The sequence below is a fragment of the Chiloscyllium punctatum genome, chromosome 2 (genome assembly GCF_047496795.1).
Source record: "Chiloscyllium punctatum isolate Juve2018m chromosome 2, sChiPun1.3, whole genome shotgun sequence".
Taxonomy (NCBI): domain Eukaryota; kingdom Metazoa; phylum Chordata; class Chondrichthyes; order Orectolobiformes; family Hemiscylliidae; genus Chiloscyllium; species Chiloscyllium punctatum.
Genome location: NC_092740.1, coordinates 124,939,612 through 124,956,986, shown reverse-complemented (window position 1 = coordinate 124,956,986; position 17,375 = coordinate 124,939,612). Strand labels below are relative to the sequence as shown.

The 17,375-nt window shown below is 42.5% G+C and overlaps 1 protein-coding gene across 7 annotated transcripts in view; it reads right to left on the bottom strand.

Annotated features, from left to right (window-relative positions):
- Positions 1-17,375, bottom strand: part of svep1 (sushi, von Willebrand factor type A, EGF and pentraxin domain containing 1) — a 239,394-nt gene that overhangs the window by 123,445 nt on the left and 98,574 nt on the right. For all 7 annotated transcript variants that reach the window (XM_072588116.1, XM_072588121.1, XM_072588115.1 and 4 more), the window contains 5 exons: positions 7,841-8,038; positions 4,658-4,776; positions 4,164-4,293; positions 1,400-1,507; positions 856-987 (listed from right to left, as the gene is read on the bottom strand). In XM_072588116.1, the coding sequence (XP_072444217.1) occupies positions 856-987; positions 1,400-1,507; positions 4,164-4,293; positions 4,658-4,776; positions 7,841-8,038 (687 nt within the window). The remainder of the gene's footprint in view (positions 1-855; positions 988-1,399; positions 1,508-4,163; positions 4,294-4,657; positions 4,777-7,840; positions 8,039-17,375) is intronic.

The window sequence follows — 17,375 nt, the reverse complement described above, 5'->3', positions numbered from 1 at the left end:
AGGTTCCTCCAAGATCAGTTATGAATTTCACTGTTTGTTCATTTTCCCAGATGCACTCCGATGTCCAGTGATACATGAATTCAACAACAAAGGCAGTAACTGTGTGGGTTCACTACTCTGTCAGTTAGCAATGTGGGTTTCTTTCTCTCTCTCACTCCTGCACTGACCTTACCATGAGCTTCCTTTGTCTGTTCCTCTCCCTTTCAAAACTGCTGTTGTTTTGACTTTTTTTTTCCAAAATTCCAAAACAATGCAACAGCATATAAAATAGTAATTACTGCTCCTGGAATTCAAGGAGATCACCTCCAACACCTAAAATACCTCAAAAAAAGGAGCAGCTGTAACAGCCAGAAACTTTTCCTGTCCTGCATCTTGGATTATCTGTCTTTGGATTTGCTTCACATCTCAACACAGTGTCAAAATCAAATCTAACCCCCTCAGTTTTTGAAGCTGTGGATAATGACGAGTACATTTAGGCTGTCTAATCAACCACAGAATCTTACAGTGAGCCATTCAGCCCATCAGTGCCCATGGTCCCTCTTTGAAAGACCAATCCCATTTGTCCTAGTTCAGTCCCTTGCTCTTTTCCCATAGAGCTGCAAACTTTTCTTTTTAAAGAAGCTATCCAATTTCTTTTAGATTACAGAATCTGCTTTCATCACCCTTTCAGGCAATGCATTCATGATCACAATAATTCACTGTGCAAAAAAGGAAAACAAAATCTCCTCATTTCCCTACTGCTCTTTCATCACTTCCCTTCAATTGGTGTCCTCAGGTTAGTTAATTGATGCAAAAAAATTTACAAAGGTAAAATACAAATGTTTTGAGTTGGTGAGCAATAGCATTGTCTTGTACCTCTGATGATGATTCGAATGTCACAGATCCTGTTATTGCCAGAAGGATCCGTCGCAGTGTAACGAACAACCGTCTCACCACGTGGGAAAAAATCTCCAAGCGAATGGGTCTTCTGAATCGTCACTGGAGAACCTAAGAACAAGGACATGGAGGGATTTCAGAAGTAGAGTACATAACTTATCGCTTGTGACGAGGCAACACATTGGTAATGGCTGAATTCATTCATCTATCTCTAGGATTGCCATTTGACTTCTCGCCCTGGCTGGTAACCCGGAGAATGGATTGCCTACCCTATATAGAGCTTAAAGCATGCAGAGACCGCACGGGCCCAGTGCCAAGCTGACTGGAAGTTCCCTCCTTAGAAGGAGAGTTGCAATTAGATTTATAATAGGGTGGCTTGCCATGCATTCCTTGATACACAGCCAGAGAGAGACATCAAATCCAAAATTAAACCATTGTCAATTAAATGATCTTGCATTTAGAGACATAGATACATGCAACCCGATTCCCATCTGAAAGCTGTTTGTGTTGTCAATCATAATACCTGAATTATCTGAAAACTGTGGTTCCTCCCAAGTAGCCTGATACGTCTCCTCATGTGTCAAGATGGGCGATGGTGAACGACACCTGTCAATCACAGGGGGTTCAGTATCTAAAGGAATGTAAACAAAGCATTCCCTAAGTAAACTCTTCACTGAGTTGTTAGTCAATTGTAAATAATGGTTCATTGGAATTAGGCAGATTGTGCAGCACAGAGACAGAATGTTTTTAATACCCAGCTCCCAGTTTCCTTTCAGCAAGTGTATTCGTGAAAAAACTCTTCAACTTTGATGGAATAGCATGCAATATTCCAAAAGTCAGGCATGCTGTCCTATTGTAATTATCTAACAGGATGGTCCAATGTTATCCCCTATCTGGTCAAATTCATTTTATATTATAGTATGAAAGTATAAAACAAAATGTAAAACACAAAAGAATATTATAAATATTTTGCCAATCTTTAAACATTTTTTCTTAAACTTCCACTCCCACTGCCACCCGGATCCTTTCATCCAACAGTGGTTTACCCTCAGCTGAAGGGCTGCTTATGGGTACCATAAATGGTCTGGGCCTAAAGATATTTCTGTAGAACCTATCTTCGGAGGGGCGGTCTTGTGGTATCACCTTTGTCTCTGAGCCACGGGCTCCAGTTTCAAGTCCAACTCCAGGACTTGATGGCAATGGGAAGCGCTTTCATATTATGGCCATTAGCCCGTAAATGCTTCTGAATATAGGACTGTGAGAGCAGGAGAATTTCAGAAGCATTTCCTGCCAGTTATGCCCTCAAATTATAGCCTCTGGTCTCAGATTAGTGACTTGTTTCCAGGAAATATCAAGCAACAAAAACAAACATAGGAATCTGCATAGTCTGCCTCTAGGTTGGGGAAGTCTCTAAGTCTATCTCATGAAGCAGTTGGGGTCAGGCGGACAAATAATGGATGGACCTTACTTCCTCCAGCAGAGTGGGACAACAGGAAATTCTGACAAAGAAAGTCACTTCAGCATGTCCGAAAAAAAACCCGAGATACTTTTGTGTCATGCAAGCCCGAAATATCTCATTTCGCCCTGCCATGATCAATTCCCACAATTTCTACCCATAGGTTTCACATTTACTGTACAGGGAGGGTCCTCTCCACCAGGGTTCAAAGCCCCAGTTGTCTAACAGTATGTATTGGCATTTCATCTTGCAACTGAAATTTCTATGATCCATTTGAGGTCAGTTAATTCAACAAGATTTGAAATACTTTAACCCAAGAAAAGTGCACAATTGTTCCCAATGCTACATTAGCTCAGAATAATTTATTAACAGTATGCTTTTAGAAGAATTTGAAATTTACAGGATCAGGAAGGGGGAGTTATGGTATTACTGAACCACCTGAATTAATCAGACTGATGTAATCTTCATGGTATATTTAATCCCAAGATGAGCCATCGATCGTATAATCATGCTGTCACTCAGACTGCCTATCTCCAGTGGTGTAGCACTGCTTACCACTACCCTTGTCTTGGCTCATCTTCTTCATGAAAGCCTCAGCTATTTCTTTTGTTTCTATCTTTAGACTTGACTATACAAACACAATCCTGACTGGTCTCTCATGCTGTACCTTCACCAAACTTGAGGTCATCCAATATTCTTCCTAAGTCCTTATTCGCACTGAATCCCATTTACTTGTAACCCCTGTGGATGCTGACCTCCTTAAAATTCCCAGTGGTGTTTTCAAATCCCTCCGTATCACTATAAGCTCTCATATTTTTTCTTTATTCTGTAACAGGAAGAGGGCGTCGCTGGCTAGGCAGCATTTATTGCCCATCCCTAGTAGAGAGTCAACCACTTTGTTGTAGGTCTGGAGTCACATGTAGGCCAGACCAGTTAAGGATGGCAGACTTCCTTCCCTAAAGGAAATTAGTGAACCAGATGGGATTTTCTGACAATTGGCAATGGATTTATAGTAGCCATTAGATCCTTAATTCCAGATATTTACCGAATTCAAATTCTATCATCTGCCGTGGTGGAATTTGAACCTGGGTCCCCGGAACATTACTTGCGTCTCTGGATTAACAGTCTAGTGATAATACCACGAGGTCATTGCCTCCCCACGATATGCCTCTGAGATATCTAGTCACCTCCAATTCTTGTCCCTATCATATTCCTGATTTTAATCACTCCACCAGTGGTGGTTGTGTCATCAGCTTTTTGAACTCAAAGCATTGGAATTCCTTCGAAAAATCCTTTGTACTTGTATGATTCATTCCTCCCATTACAATGCTCCTTAAAGCGTCCCTTTTTGACCAAGATATCAATCACCTGGCCTGATATCTCCTTCAAAAATATACATATCTAAATTAGTGCAGGGCTTTGAGGGCTCTGTGTCAGATAACAACTGTTATCTTTAAGGTCATGGAGGAGAAAGAAGCCATAATTTCAAGATACATAGCCATTCGAGATCACTTTGATAACATTACTCTACTTCTTTGCCTTTTGAAAATATGTTGCTGGAAAAACGCAGCAGGTCAGGCAGCATCCAAAGAGCAGGAGAATCAACGTTTCAGGCATGAGCCCTTCTTCAGGAATCAACACATTCCAGCAACACATTTTCAGCTCTGATCTCCAGCATCTGCAGTCCTCACTTTCTCCTAGAAGTTCTTTGCCTGTTGCTCAACTTCCTTAAATAGAAAATTACTAGGGATTGGAACATTACCTAAATCACAGAAGCCAGAGGATTCTTGGCTAAGGTCCAGTTTACTCACTCCTATCAAGTGTTACTCACCAATAACCTTTATAATAAAGGAGCAATTTGCTTTGTTTCCACTCTTGTCTACTGCCGTGTAGGTGATGGCGATTTCTCCAATTGGGAAGAGATGAGGTGGAACCACGGCAGGAGTCACTTGTAAAGACACCTTATGATGCAGAGGAAAGATTACTGTGAGTGATAAAGTTTGTAAATTCAATCATGGGTTAACAATGAGAGAAAAACCTTCCAATTCTTCTACTAAATAACGGCTGTAGAATTTTCAGTGCCCAACTGAGAAAAGGGACAAATGGAAACTTGGTTGAATATCGTGTATGAGCTATAGCACCTCTGGTAGTGCAGCACGCCCCTAGTATTGTCAGCCTAGAGTTTGTGTTCAAGTGTCTGGACTGAGAAATAACTCAACGATGCTCTAACTCAAGCGACATGAGTTTTATCCACCAAGACCCAGCTGATACCAGATATTGAACACAGTTTCGAGATCAACCTTCAACCAGAAGTCCAGCACTCACCTCATCAGCTGAATTGTCATTTGTTTTTGGCGGCTGCCAGTTAACATTTGCTGTTTTCTGATGTTCTGCAGTCGCCACCTTGACTTCCTCTGGACAGTAGATTTGAGGAGCTTCGATATCTAATTGATATAACCATATGGAAAAAAAAAATCATCTCACCAATTAAATTTAAACAACACTGTGGAAAATGATCCTTTTTATTGCAATACGATTCACTCAATAGGAAGCTGAATGGCAATCAAATGGCAAGTGCAAATTGTGTTTCTACAAAACATCTACACCAGACAGGAATGTATGAAACAACTGATATCAACAGTAAGTTTGGAGCCATTTGAAGACAGAGGATCAGTGAGTCGTGCTGAGGACACATAGGGCTGCATGATAACGGATGCTTTCTCCACATTATGTTAGCTTTCTCCACATTACATGCAATTGTCCCTTTGCTTCAGTGAAATAGATGTCTATATGTCTTTCTTTTTCTTCCTTTACAGCTTCTTTTTTCCCTACTTTTTCTTTAATCTACTTATCTTCTGTGGACAAATCAAGCCAACCTGGTGAACAGTGAGAGCGCATGGGGGAGAGTGAGAGTCCAAGCCCAACATGGATTGAGCCCAGCGTGGGGGAGATCACGCCCAATGTAGGGGAGATCAAGCCCAATGCGGGGCAGATCAAGCCCAACATGGAGGAGATCGAGCCCAGGGTGGGGGAGATCGAGCCCAGTGTGGGGGAGATCGAGCCCAGGGTGGGGGAGATCGAGCCCAGTGTGGGGGAGATCGAGCTCAGCATGGGGGAGATCAAGCCCAGTGTAGGGGAGTTTGACCCCATTATGGGGGAGACCGAGCCCAGTGTGAAGGAGATTGAGCCCAGTGTGGGGGAGATCAAGCCCAGCGTGGGGGAGATCAAGCCCAGCGTGGGGGAGATTGACCCCATTGTAGGGGAGACTGAGCCCAGTGTGAAGGAGATTGAACCCAGCGTGGGGGAGATTGAGCCTAGTGTGGAGGAAATCAAGCTCAGCACAAAGAAGATAGAACCTTTTTGGGAGTGTGAGCTCAATGTAATGATGAATTTTTAACTTTATTTCTTTATTTTTCTCCTTTTTACCTGAGATTTGTACCCAGGTACCTTTGTACCTAGGATGGCACTGTAAATGGCAGCATTGTACACTTTTCACTGTACTCCTATATCCCTGTATGTCAGTACACATGACAATAAAACCTAATTCTAATTCTATATGTAAAAGAAATGGAATGCAAGCTCTGACAAGTCCAAGCAACCTGACTGATGTCAAGAGACTAATAAAAGAAGGATTTGCAATTATATAGCCTCTCATGGCCTCAGAAAATCTCAAAGGCTCTATAGCAAATTAAGTGTTTTTAAGACAGAGGTCAGATTTTAAATCCCTCCACTGCCTGCTCATACTGGGTGTGTGCTGTGTGATGCAGGTCAGTTTGTGAAATTGGGGTGGTGCAAGTGAAGATCCTGTTACATTCGAAACGCTTACCACATCAACCCCCTGATTGTCAGAAGTCTTCTCACTGAAGGCCATTTGTGGGTCTTAATTGGCTAATTAAAGGCCACTTCAGCTTCTGATCATGATACCCTGGTATCCTGCTAGGGGGGATGGGTTGCATGCACAGTATTGGGGGTTAACCTGGGCTGGCTGTCTGTTGAGTGGGGACACCTCTGCTGATCATGGACCCTATGGCCCACAAAGAGGGTCCATCTCCTACAGTAGCAACGGTCACATCCGCACCCCAGAGAGAGAGAGGCAGAGACCTTCCTTCCCTCCACAGTGAGGCCTGGCCTGACAGGTCGTGACAATCCCCTCTCATCTTGTCATCTGTGGCCTCATGTTGATGCTCCAGAGCCAGCTGTGGTCTCAATAGTGCTCTGCATGGTGCCACAGTGACGGAAGAGCTGTCTGCCCTCAGAGGTAGGATCTGACACAGGAACCCTGATGACGGGTAAGTAACCACCCAGCTGGTATTCAATTCCATTGAAGCTCCTGGAAATGGCCACGATGGGTTTTCCATTAGCATTGCCCATCAAATTAAGCTCATTGTCAATGCTGTAATATGGGAATCACCATAGCAACACCTCACCAACAGCAAAGTGAAAAACAATCAGATTATTTAGTGATGTGGGTCGATTGATCCAGGACTTCAGTGAGAATTGTTAAATGCTACTTCTAGATAATACCATAAGATGTTTTATATTTACCAGACAGGCCTGACAAATCCTTGATTTCAAATCTTGCCCAAAGTAGGGTTTATCACAATACTGGAGTGTGAACCTAGATATTTTATAACCTACAGTCTCAACAGTAGGTCGTGAACGTGAGGTAAGAGTGCAAGCCACTAAGTCAATTGAAAAACCACAAACTGGCCTCGATTCTTTAGTTGAAGCCAAATAACTTGGATTAATTGTAATGATAGATCAGAATAAAAGTTGTTGAAACTAGCTTTTTGTTTGCTTCATTATTATTATTCAGACCTATTGAGTGCTTGTGAATTGAATGAGCTAGCTTGGTCTTTTTAAACAGGAAAGTATCACTCTAACTGGTTAGCACTCAGGGATTGACAATAGAATTATCATGATATAGCTGTTGGACCTGTACAGATAATCCAGTTAGGTTTGAGTGTATTCTGCCTCATGATTCATGTGCAAACCCAGATTCTTCTCAACAACGAAAATATTGAGCATTTATACAGCACCTAAGATGCCATACAATACTTACTGAAATGTAATCAGACAAATCTCGACCATAATCAGGAGATCCCAAGCCTGGGCAAAGAGATTGGTTTTAAGGTGCATCTTACTGGAGGAGAGAAAGCTGGAGAGATTGAGGGAATGGGTTCCAGAGTTCGGGGCCTAGCTGAAGGCACAGCCATCAATGGTTTTATCACACCAATGGAAGGGTACAAATTAATAAACTAATACAGAGCCAATGGAAACTTCTTCTGTTCTTACATTTTTCATGATAACTTTTGCACTCAAAGGAAATCAAGGAACATAGGGATTGGGCAGGTAAGTAGAGTTGATGCCAAAGATCAGCAATGAATTTATTAAAAGGCAGAGCATGCTTGAGGGGCCAGATGTGGCCTAGTTCGGCTCCTATTTCTTATACTTGGTCAGAAGCATGGAATTTTCAGGCTGCAAACTCAAAGGTTCTTTCAATAGTACCTCGGCAAAAGGCTTTGTGTAGCATCTGACTCCACTTGCCGTTGCTCATACAGTATACTTCTTCCATGGCTCCAAACAGGCTGTAACCACGACGACAACTCAATTTGCACACACTCCCTGGTTTCATTGCAGCTTTCCTGCAAACACCGGGGAAAACCAGCACTGCATTCAGCTTTTGGATGGCTGGACAACGGATTTCTGTTGAAATGCAAACAAAAAAACAGAACTTTTCATAGATAACATTAATAATAAATTCAACAAAATAGATTAAAGTTGAGCGAAAACATCTGTATAGAAACCATGCAGGTTGCATATGTATGACTTTATTTCAGCATTGGTCTTGGATGTTAGTTTTCCATGTGAAACCTTTGGTTTGGATGTTGACTGTAATGATAGATATGCTTTTTGCATTGCTGGTCCTGAAGTATCCAGGACGGAAAGCTAGTATCCCTCTTGATATATTGCCTTGCAGGGTAAGAAAACACAGAGAGGCAGAGGCTGCGGAGTTGATAATGACTCTATTATTGCCCACATCATCTCTGTATCTACCTTATCGAACCCTTTCAGAATCTTGAAGATTTCAATCAGTTTGTCCTTCATTCTCTTTTTTTTAGAAAAAAGATCTCTGGTCTGTTTAATATTTCCTTGTACATATAATGTCTTTGTTCTAGTATTATCCGTTTCAATGTCAATATACCTCTAGCCTTTTCATTAATAGAGTCATAGAGATATACAGCATGGAAACAGACCCTTTGGTCTAGCTCATCCATGCCAACCAGATATCCTCAATTTATCTAATCTCATTTGCCAGTATTTGGCCCATATCCCTCTAAACTCTTCCTATTCATATACCCATCCAGATGTCTTTTAAATGTTGCAATTGTACCAGCCTCCACCACTTCCTCTGGAAACTCATTTCAGACACGCATCACCCTCTGTGTGAAAATGTTGCCCCTTAGGTCCCTTTTAAATCTTTCCCCTCTCAGTTTAAACTTATGTCCTTCAGCTTTGGACTCTTCTAAACTAGGGAAAAGACCTTGGCTATTCACCCGATCCATACCCCTCATGTAGATATAGATCAGAAATGTACATAGTATTCCAAGAGTGATCCAGGCAAGATTTTACACCAGTTTAAGATAACTGCGCTTTATTATCCCTTTAGTTGTAGAAAACCATGCTTTGATTATTTTTGTGGTCATATTCATCTGTTACAAATTGATCGTGTGAGTGCTTTTCCACACAATGAGTGTTTCGGGTCTGAAATGCACTCTGGAAGTGTGATGGCAGCAGTTTCAATTGGAGCATTCAGGAGATTATTCGATGATTATGTGAATTGAAGCAATGTACAGGTTATGGGGAAAAGGCAGGAAAGTGGCAATAAGTTATGATTCTCATTTGGAGGGATGGTGCAGAACTGATGGGCTAAATGGCCTCCTTCTGTGCTGTAAGACTGCTGGGATTCTGTTATTCTTTGCTGTATTTATGTCTACTTCAAGATCCTTCTGCTTCTCTACACCACTTGGACAAATACTTTCCGAGCAGAGTCTGGGCCACTTATTCTTCCTATTGAGATGTATTATCTGGCATTTATCATTATTTTAAGTTCATTTGGTAATTACATGCTCATTCTGCAAGTTTATTAACTCTTATATATTGTCCTCTGTATTAATGAATTAGGATTGTACAAAAACATTGGAATGGTTGCAATAGTAATGAAGACAGTGATTGAATGTGACCAGAATTCAGCTCAGTTCCATTTGAAGGAGCTTCATGGGCAGTAAGTTGCGCCATGTGAACTTGAGTGAATTAGTTCATGCAATTCTGTGCTCACCTCAGTATCTATCCACCATGCTACGCTATGCTGCTCCGCTCACAATATTATGTCCTTGGAACCAGTGGAGATACTCACTTTTGCCAAAACCTCCATGGATTTCCTGCATTGTCTTCTGTGATTCCCACTCACTCACTCAGTACACCTTTCCCCTACCTTAACCAGCAGTAAAACTATTGCTGTCACTCAATTCTTCCCATTATCTTACTTCAGGAGACAGCATCCTTCAATAATGCATGGAGAACCAAGATGGATGGTGGCGTGACTAACATCTTTGTCCTCATTGCTACGAGGAGAGAACCTGCCTTAATGAGAGATGGCTGAGACCGCTTGTGGTGTTGCCAAAATCTCCATGTTCTCCCAACTAAGTAAGAATTATTATCCATTGTTGTGCTGCTCTCCCAATATTACCACGATGAATGAACTCTTCACACATTCAAAATTCTACCCCGATTTTGAAACTCGTTCCCTCCCTTCTCTCCTGCAGCAGCACTCGCACAATCTCTGCCACAAAGAGAACGGTCACCGAAGACACATTTTGTCCTCCGCCTCTGAGGAAGAAGAGGCAGATCCCTCGGGGAAGCACTGGCATGGTGGTTTCCTCCTCCCTCCAACAGCTCAGGTAGTGACACCTCGCTGGCTACGTTAGCTGCAGTACTGTCAGGAGCCCAATCGGGTGAGCATATCACCACCACATCTCCACAGCTGGTGGAGGAAGCATCCTAGGTCAGTGGCATTGGAGTCCTGTAGACTGGCTGTGGCCCACCCCTCCCCAACTGACTTGGACAGATACCTTCAACTGATGACTGACCACACCTCTGGCTGATATATTGTGAAGCTGTAGTTTTGTTGAACTGGATTTAATGGCAGATATTTCATCCCCTTTATAGGTGAGAACATCAATGCTGTGTTGCCTCCTGTGAAGCAATAATGATCTGTTCCACTTTGAATTGATGTGATTCTATTCGAGCTGTTTCCATTTGGTGTCTGTTCTGGTTTTCCAGCGATTTGTATATTGAGACCAGGTCAAAGTGTTCGTTGATGGAGCCCAAGGATGAGTACCATACTTCCAGGAAATCCATTGCTGTTCTGTGTTTAGCATGTTCTGGAATCGTCGTGTTGACCCAGTCAGACTCATGGTTCTTGGCACATGGATGACACTTTTGTGATAATCAAAAGAACTGAAATCGAGAACACACACCAGATCCACAGCATTTTCACCAGGATCAAATTTACTTGAGAGGAGGAGAAAAACAACCAACTCCCATTTCTAGATGTAATAGTTACAAGGACACAGAACGGTGAATACACAACAAAAGTGCACACAAAGACCACACATTACCGATCAGATTCTAAACTATAACAGGAACTATCCAAACAACCACAAGAAGAGTTGCATTAGGACCCTGTTCAAAAGAGCAGTAACACATTGCAGCACTCTGGAATTGTGAAGAGAGGAAGAAGAACACATATATAAAGTCATTGCTAAAAATGGATACTCCCACAGCTTTATCAGCAGATGCTGGTGGACAAGCAACACCAAGAAAACAAGACATGCCCCAACACACTGGCTATTCTCCCATACAACAATTTGGAACTGAAAACTATACTGCTCTGACTACTAGGGATCTCAACAGCACACAAACCGACAGCCATACTCAGACAGCAACTCACAGATTAAAGGACCCTATACTCACTATGTATAGGATGAATGTAATTTACAAAATCCCATACAGTGACTGCACTAAGCACTATGTAGGACAAACAGACAGACCACTAGCAACCCACAGTGGCTCAGTGGTCAGCACTGCTGCCTCACAGCACCAGAGACCCGGGTTCAATTCCTGCCTTGGGTAACTGTCTGTGTGGAGTTTCCACCTTCTCCCTCTGTCTGCATGGGTTTCCTCTGGATGCTCTGGTTTCCTCCCACAGTCCAAAGATGTGCAGGTTAAGTGAATTGGCCATGCTACATTGCCCATAGTGTTAAGTGGATTAGTCAGGGGTAAATATAGGAGGTGGGTTTCTCTTCGGAGGGTCGGTGTGGACTTGTTGGGCCGAAGAGCCTGTTTCCACACTGTAGGTAATCTAAACCCACATCCATGAACAGCAATTAGCAATTAAGCGACACAACCATCTCTCACTGGTATCTATACATGTGGACAACAAGAACCATGAGTTTGACTGGGACAACAAGGTGGTACTAGGACAGGCCAAATAAAGAACAGCAAAGGAATTCCTGGAAGCAGGGTACTCATCCTTGGAATCCATCAACCAACACATTGACCTGGACCCAATATACAACCCACTGCAATGGAAAAACTAGAATGGCACCAACCGGAAACAGTTCAAACAGGACCACATCAATTCAAAGCGGAACAGTCCAGCAGCACTTCACGGGAGGAAACACAGCACTGACGATGTCACCTAGAAGGGGGAAGTCAACAAACTTACCAGCTTGCTGAACAGACCAACAATGAATCCATTCTAAGAGTTGGCACAAAGAGAGTGAGTTCTAAGCGAGGAGTCCTGAACTGCACCCAATCCATGAGATGGTGCCTGTCCTTACACACAAACTATCCTGGCAGCAGTGTTACCATGAAAGGTGCTTCAGCACTGAAGTAGTGAACTAATTCTCTATAAGTTGTACGCATGCACAGCCGCTGCAAAGATCCATGCACAGTCAATTAATGTGGGCACCCTGATTTCAGCATTGACATACAATTCCAGAAGTTGCTGCTGATTATGTACTTTGGATATCTGCACAGCCAGTTGGTGGTAACTGGTCTGACTTTCATTTTTTTTTTAGATTCCCTACAGTGTGGAAATAGCCCCTTTGGCCCTACAAGTCCACACTGACCCTCTGAAGAGTAACCCACCCAGACCCATTCCCCTACATTTATCCCTGCACCTAACACTACGGGCAATGTAGCATGACCAATTCACCCAACCTGCACATCTTTGGACTGTGGGAGGAGACCGGGGCACCCGGAGGAAACCCACGCAGACACGGGAGCATGTGCAAAGTCCACACAGACAGTTGCCCGAGGTGGGAACTTGAACCCGGGTCCCTGGCGCTGTGAGGCAGCAGTGCTAACCACTGAGCCACCATGCTGCCCCTCCCCTCCCCGCCACTATCTAGTTTCTCTGTGGTGGATTGGGGAATAGGTAACTGCGTATCAATGAAGTGGGATCACATACTACTGGAGTGTAAATGCTCACCTATGGCCCTCTCGCTAACCTCTGGTGAGATTTTCATATTGCCTTTCGAAATTTGATTGCAGAATTTTTCTCTCAGTATTGAGAACCTTACTTTTCTGAACTTGCCATATCTTCCTGCTGACTCGTGATTGTGTGGGCTGGGAAAACTCAGCCAAATACATCACATTCTATTTGTGAAGAGGCTTAGCATCACAAGATCTTCTGTTGTCTCCAAATATACCTAAACTTTTCTACTGCAATTGCCAGGAACACCAGCTGGTGGCACTGTGTTTTCACTGTAAATGAAGATTAAGGAAGAGTGTCTGCATTGATCAGCAATATGATGTCACTTCTGGCTCATAAAAACATCCTTATTCTAAAGAATTTTATTCCAAGGAATTTAAAATGGTGAACATGCAGCCCTTAAACTGTTAAAGGCAAAAGAAAATTGAGATCCTGCAACCAGGATTCCACCAGTTTCCTCATTTCCCCTCCACCCACGATAGCCCAGTCCCAAACCTCCAACTTGGCACCGCTCTTTTGACCTTTCCATCATCTTTCCCATCTATCTGCTTCACCCTCCTCTTGACCTATCACCTTCTCCCCAACCTTCATCAATCTATTACATCTACCTTCCCCCCAGCCCCACCCCCATCCCTCCCATTTATCTCTCAATCCCCTGGCCCACATGCCTCATTCCTGACGAAGGGCTTATGCCCAAAATGTCAATTCTCCTGCTCCTCGGATGCTGCCTGACCTGCTGTGTTTTTCCAGCAACACACTCTTGACCATGCTCTCAGTGCAGTGTTACTTCATTCCAAATTACTGTTCCCTGTTTATTCCCGAAGATTTGTGGCCTTTGGGCTGAGGTAGAATTTAAATAAATCCAAGATTATTCAATGGGAAGTCTGATGGGATGAATGAACTTGTAATCAAGATTCCGTGAGCCCACAAGAATAGTGTAAATGTCTTTTCCAAGCACCAAGATGGTCAATTTGCCTCCTCTAATTACTGTGACCAGGTTTTTTTCTATAAAATTAGAAAATAACAGATTTATTACAGGCAACAGGTATTCTTACAACAAGCGGCAAAACTAGCTATCAACAAAGTTCCTGTGCGGGATGAAGCTATGTCGTCCTTTATTACAAATGCACATGCATTCATACCTAGAAAGGACAAGAAGACACAAATGTAGAGGTATCATGGGCAGGAAACAAATAGGCAAAAAGGGATCACCCTCCTACAAGTCAACAGTTCGAGTGCAGAAGACAGAATGAATAGATTCCTCACATGTTTTCGAATTCCTGTCGATGGGTTCTGATTACTTTCAATTGCACAGCAATGGAAGATTTCAAATATAGCTGGAAATACAGTCAGGATTCACAAGTACTTCATTGAGAGACATGATTTGGAGAAGCCGGTGTTGGACTAGGGTGGACAAAGTTAAAAATCGCACAACACCAGGTTAAAATCCAACAGGTTTAATTGGAAGCACTAGCTTTTGGAACACTGCTCCTTCATCAGGTGGTTGTCCAACCACCTGGTGAAGGAGCAGCACTCCGAAAGCTAATGCTTCCAATTAAACTTGTTGGACTATAACCTCGTGTTGTGTGATTTTTAACTTAATTGAGAGAGAGAGAGAGAAAACTCCTTTCCTTTCAAACCTCTTTAGCAACTGCTAGCTTTCCTCTAACTCTTACTTTTCAGGAGAGACAGAATTTGCTATTTCTAGCTTAGCGGTTCTTTTCCTATTGTCCCACAGGGGTCTGAGACAAACAGAAAGCAAATGCCCAGAGGCTGTTGCTAGGTAACATTCAACAGAAGGCCTCTTACAAACTCAGTTTGTTTGTTTATTAATTAAGGTCATAAAAAGTGGTCGCCTATCTTTTAAAAAGTTTGCTTGACACTGCCTTTCAAAATTAGTTGCTTTTCCAGTGGACGATAAATAATCTACAATTCTTATTGATTCTTGACTTTTCCCAAGAAATCACATGATAAATCCTTCCTCATCCCAGTGATGCCCAGACTGCCTAATTCACATGAGCTATACAAAGGAACCTTGATTATCTGATAGTTGATTTTCCAAATTTCGGATTATCCGGCAAGATTGCAAGGTCCCAGTGCTTGGCTAAACTGTGTTAGTTGACATTCGATTATACAACAAAATACTCCCTGCCTGTGTCATTCAGATAATCGGAGTTCCTCTGTACATATATGTGTATTCCTACCAGAAGAATACCATCAATTATTATTATTAATTTTTTTTCAGAATCCCTACAGTGTGGAAACAGGCCATTTGGTCCAACACGTCCACACCGACCCTCCAAAGAGTAACCCACCCAGATCCATTTCCCTACATTTACCCCTGACTCATGCACCTAATCTACATATCCCTGAACACTATGGGACAATTTAACATGGCCAATACACCTAACATGCACATCTTTGGACTGTGGAAGGAAATCAGAGGTCCTGGAGGAAACCCACGCAGACAAGGGGAGAACATATAAACTCCACACAGACAGTCTCTCAAGGCTGGAATTGAACTTGGGTCCCTGGAGCTGTGAGGCAGCAGTGCTAACCACTGAGCCACCGTGCCACCCCTACTGCACAGCAAGTAATGAATGGATTGCTATATTGACTCAAATGTGTTCTTTAAACTGGTGAGTCAATAAGTACTTCTTCTGAAATCTGCAGGTCCCTAGGGTTACACCCAAAACATTGACTTCTCCACCTCCTGCTGCTGCTGGCTTGCTGTGTTCTTCCAGCCTCCTGCCTGTCTACCCTGTGTTTCAGAATATTCAAACAACAGGAGTGCTGTACAAGTTTGTTCACATTTACCTTTCAAGTATGGTGGGAATGTTAATCCTTTATCTGTTATGGCTGCACAGAATGCAGCATAGCAAAGAAACAAATGGTTTCGTTACTCAACACATAATCATCATTGATTTGATAATACATACCATAGGTTCTGCTAGAGCATTTTAATGTGGATAATGTGGTCATGATGTGATATGGTCACTCCCCATTTGGGACAAGTGTCCTGAATGAGATGCCCATGTATTGTGGTCCATTCCCAGGTAGGTTGTGACAATTATTCACTCATGGGATGTAAGTGTCGCTGGCTGGGTAGCATTTATTGCCCATTCCTAATTGGCCTCAAGAAGGTAATCGTGAGCTGCCTTCTTGAACTGCTGCAGTCCTTGTGCTGAGGGACAATATCCTGAGGGAGGTAATTCCAGGATTTTGACCCAGTGGCAGTGAAGGAAGTGCAAAATATTTCCAAATCAAGATGGTGAGTGGCATGGAGAGAAACTTACAGATGATGGTATTCCGTGTACCGGCTGCACTTATCCTTCTAGATGGAAGTGGTTGTGGATTTGGAATGATTTTTGGTGAATTTGTGCAGTGCATCTTGTGGATAGTACACACTGCTGCTACTGGTGGTGAAAGGGGTGAATGTTTGTGGATGTGTTTGCTTGAACTTATAATGAAATGATACAATTGTAAGTGTTGGTCTATCCCAGGTAACACAGAATTTTACGAAACAGCTAAAGGCCATTTGGCCCCACAAGTCAATGCTTGTGTAAATTCTCCATCACAGCTTCTCTCATTCACTTCCATCTCATGCTGACAGCATATGCTTAAATTCCTTTCTCCCTCATGATCTTGTCTCGCTTTCTCTTAAAAGTTTCCACAATATTCTCAAGTATTCTAATCACTCTCTGAGGTGAGTATTTATGTAAGTATGGCAGACAATCAGTTTAAGATTCCAATCATTTGACATAATGTTGACCATCATCAGCCATTCTTAAATGGAAAACAACTTATTCTAACCTTCTTGCCTGTAAAGTAAATATCTCCATAATAAAATTCCTACTGTTTAAAAATCTTGATACAAAAGCTATTGGCTTTGCTTCAGGATTGGGTAATATGTGAGAAATGCCTACTTCCATTCTGCACTGTGAAGTATTATATGCTAGTCGCAATGGTAACTTTGGGTCAAAATGGGTCAGGACTTTTGACATGAATTCAGCCTCTTTGGTTTGTGTAAAGGCTTGTTTATATTGATCTTCCCAGTTCTAATTCTTGTTTTGGCATAATGCATTGTGCAACAACTAGACAATAGTTGCAAGATTTGGGACAACACAGCCACAGTAGTTCAGCAAGCTCAAATATGATGGTAGTTGGTTTATATTTTAAGATGCTACTGCCCCATTCATAGCTTTTGCTTTTGGACATGACTTGTGTAGTCCCTTAGGGCGTCAATAACATGGCCAAAATATTTGATGGAAGTTTTAAAAATTGACCTTTGTTATTTTCATTCATGAACTTCAAGTTTTTGCAGAGTACCATCTATAAAGTGGAAATGCTATTTTTCTTCATAATTATGTCATTGGTCATCTTTGCCGGGGCGGGGTGGAGCAGAAACAGCTTCGTTGACCATTCTTGCTATTGAGGGAGTCCAGCGAAGGTTCACCATCCTTACTGCTGGGATGGCAGGAC